Source organism: Pectinophora gossypiella, unplaced genomic scaffold (genome assembly GCF_024362695.1).
Source record: "Pectinophora gossypiella unplaced genomic scaffold, ilPecGoss1.1 Pgos_45, whole genome shotgun sequence".
In the NCBI taxonomy this organism is placed as follows: Eukaryota; Metazoa; Arthropoda; class Insecta; order Lepidoptera; family Gelechiidae; genus Pectinophora; species Pectinophora gossypiella.
Genome location: NW_026063255.1, coordinates 365,592 through 368,981, shown reverse-complemented (window position 1 = coordinate 368,981; position 3,390 = coordinate 365,592). Strand labels below are relative to the sequence as shown.

At 52.3% G+C, this 3,390-nt stretch overlaps 1 protein-coding gene and 1 non-coding gene across 2 annotated transcripts; both read right to left on the bottom strand.

Annotated features, from left to right (window-relative positions):
- Positions 1-422: 422 nt before the first annotated feature.
- LOC126381328 (uncharacterized) lies at positions 423-2,271 on the bottom strand. The gene is made up of 3 exons (XM_050030826.1): positions 1,593-2,271; positions 1,119-1,269; positions 423-810 (listed from the first exon to the last, which is right to left on the bottom strand). The coding sequence occupies exons 1-3, from the start codon at positions 2,269-2,271 to the stop codon at positions 423-425; spliced, it is 1,218 nt and encodes a 405-aa protein (XP_049886783.1).
- A 720-nt stretch (positions 2,272-2,991) lies between these two features.
- Trnak-cuu (transfer RNA lysine (anticodon CUU)) lies at positions 2,992-3,064 on the bottom strand. Its single transcript has one exon. It is a non-coding gene; the product is annotated as a tRNA-Lys (tRNA).
- Positions 3,065-3,390: the final 326 nt, after the last annotated feature.

The following is a 3,390-nucleotide window of genomic DNA, read 5'->3' as shown; positions in this document are numbered from 1 at the left end:
AATAAAAACAACTATTCAAATTTGTTTCTGTACGGTTGTGTCTGTTCCTAAGCTATGTTGGGTAAAGGTCCTATTGCGACCTTCCTATTAAAAATAAACCTCGAGTTGCGAGGTGTTCGAATTGTGAGTGTATTTTTGGCGCCGTCTCGCCCTAGCTATATACGAGTTTACGATTCGCAACTAGTGGGCCTTGCGCGCATTAAGACGAGACGGCGCCGCGAATGAGGTGAGTGTAATTTTATTGGAAAAATAATAATATCTCATACAATCGTTATCACAATATTTTCTTAACTATACTTATATCTATGTCTTTATTTCTGAATCTAAACTATCTACAATAATTCGTTAAACTATGAAACTATGAGATCGTTCTGGACGTCGTCCGGCACATTCCTCCCGCCGTATGTTGACGGTGCGAGAGTTTACGTCGACATACTCCTCCGTCTGTGGTGCGGGCGGCGTCCCTCTGCTCCCTCTTCAAGCTCCCATGCGCATGGAGGGTGGCATTTGCGCGCCTCTGCTCCGATTTTTTTGTGGTAGTAGCAGACTGTCGCGTCGGAAGTGAAGTAGTCCCGAGAGTATGGAGAGCCTCGAAGTTGGCTCGCTCTCAGGTAGATGATCTCCCTCTCCAGCTGTTCTATTTTCCGTTGGAGATCGCGTAGAAATTTCGTCGATTCGGTTTGCGTTGCGCGGGAGCGGACGTGTGAGCCGAGGTAGCGGCGCGGCGGCGGGGGGGCGGAGCAAAGTCGGACGGCCTCCTCTGTCGTGGTTGTCGTCACGTCGCGGGCGCAGCCCGCGACGGGGGGACACCTTCGGGGCATTGCCCCCTTGGTGTGGGAATTTGTCCATAATTCTCGTCAGAAGGAAACGCGGATAGAAGCTTCTTTTGCCATTCATCCCAGGAGTAAAGTACACACGATAACCCCTCGTACCATCTCTGGGCCGCACCCCTTAACTTCTGTAGTGCGACATGTTTGGTCTGCTGTCCAGTCCAACCATACATACTCGCATATTGGTTTACCTTGTGCAACCACATAGTCATTGTCTGTTCCTTTCTCCCGGGATCGAATTCTAAAACAGTATTTTGTATAGCGCCTAAACCTACTAATGAATCTGACCGGTTCATAGACTTTAGAACATGCGCAATTTGAGTAATTTGATCAACATTAAGAGATGAATTGGAAGACTCACCCAGATTCTTCATGGCTTCGCTTTTGGAGATATGCTGGTTACGCAGGTCGTAGCTGCGACTGCTGCTGCTGGAAAGTGCTGGAAAGAGTTGAAGAAAAGAGAACCATATTGAAGACTATAGAGAACCGGAGAGGAAATATGATTGGCCACCTAATACGACACGATTCATTTATAACAAACATTATAGAAGGAAAAATTGAAGGGAAGAGAGGAAGGGGTAGACCTAGGATAACATTTATGAAACAAATAAAAGAGAAGGTGCAGGTCGTGTCGTATCGGGAGGTGAAGGTTTTGGCGGGAAGAAGAGAGGAATGGCGGTTACTCCAACGACAAGAGCGCAGCTCTTAAATAGAGAGAGAGTGCTGCGACTGCGCGATTGGTCTTGGTGTCTGCTTCGTGACCGCAGACTATGTTGAACGCGTGATTGCTCGCGCCTATCGCGCTGTCCACGCAGCACATCGTCGCGGCGGCTGCACGAGCGTCCATCGCGCTGTTCGCGTGGCACATCGTCGCGGCGGCTGCGTGAGCGCCCGTCGCGCTGTCCGCGCAGCACATCGTCGCGGCGGCTGCACGAGCGTCCATCGCGTTGTCCGCGCGGCACATCGTCGCGGCGGCTGCGTGAGCGCCCGTCGCGCTGTCCGCGCAGCACATCGTCGCGGCGGCTGCACGAGCGTCCATCGCGTTGTCCGCGCAGCACATCATCGCGGCGGCTGCGTGAGCGCCCATCGCGCTGTCTGCGCAGCACATCGTCGCGGCGGCTGCACGAGCGTCCATCGCGCTGTCCGCGCAGCACATCATCGCGGCGGCTGCGTGAGCGCCCATCGCGCTGTCCGCGCAGCACATCATCGCGGCGGCTGCGTGAGCGCCCATCGCGCTGTCTGCGCAGCACACCGTCGCGGCGACTGCACGAGCGTCCATCGCGCTGTTCGCGTGGCACGACGTCGTGCTGCCCACACGGCAGAATCGGACTTTTCGAGGTGTTGGGAGTTTGATATTCATCCATACAGCGACTTGTTCTGCCTCGGGAACTACGGCGTATTGGGCTACGAGATCGACGTCTACTTGTTCTCGTTTCCGCATGGCGTAGTTGTGGTGATCGTGACACACGCGGTGGAGTAAACAGTCGTTGATCCATTTTATCTATAAAATACAAATTTATATGCGCAGATTGTCTATTCCCTTAAGATTGTATTTTAGCTATGTATTATGTAAGGACGAGTTTTAAGTAGGCTTTCAGCGTCAACTTTATATATTACTAGCTTTTGCCCGCGACTCCGTCCGCGTGGCGTGTTATAAAAGAAAAATCTTTGTGTGTGTGGGAGAAAGGTTCAAGATCTTACTCGGTACACAGGCAGTGAGGTAACTCCACCTAAACCTGTCCTTCCTAAAAGGAAACGAGGACCACCGGGTAGGAAGCAGTCTGAGCAGCCAGTCCAGGAGCGAGGACGTCCTCCAGGACTGGAGGGGGAGTATATAGCAACCCGGCCTACCGAAAATAGTCTGGGTCGGCGAAACGAACGAGCCTCGCGCGGTCGTATGCCCGCGCGCTTTAATTGTTAAATGAGCGTGCCGCGCCACCCCCCGCGCGACCCCGCTATCTGTCACTTTCATATTTTTTCTCTTCTCTGGACGATTGTGAACCACGCGCACGCTATACGCGCCCTTTCTTAATTTGTGTGCCAATCTTGTAAGAACTCGTGTGAATCTGAATATATTGTGACAATCACCCTATTAAACAAAAGATTACCCTGAGATCCGACTGTTTTTCTTCAACACCTGGCTAGCCACCCCCATATCTGGCGCCCAACGTGGGGCTCGAACCCACGACCCTGAGATTAAGAGTCTCATGCTCTACCGACTGAGCTAGCCGGGCCCCGCCTGTCACCGAGCCCGCTTTCTCCGTCCCTCCGACGCGCCCCGAGCCTACGTCGATGCCCGCCGCCCACGCCCCTGCACCTCCACCTGCGCGAGACCCGGCTCCCGCCACTGCAAAGAAGCAGCGGCCAGTGTGTACCTACTGCAAGAGGTTCGGTCACACGATAGATGCATGCCGTAAGTTAGCGAACACTCAAGGTGAGACAAAATTTAATACTTGTGTGGAGTCGAATGGACATAATAATGAGGACAAGTGTAAGGAAAGCTTTTATTGTGTGGAATTTTCTAATAAGTCCAATATTCCTTCTTCAAATAACCATTTGA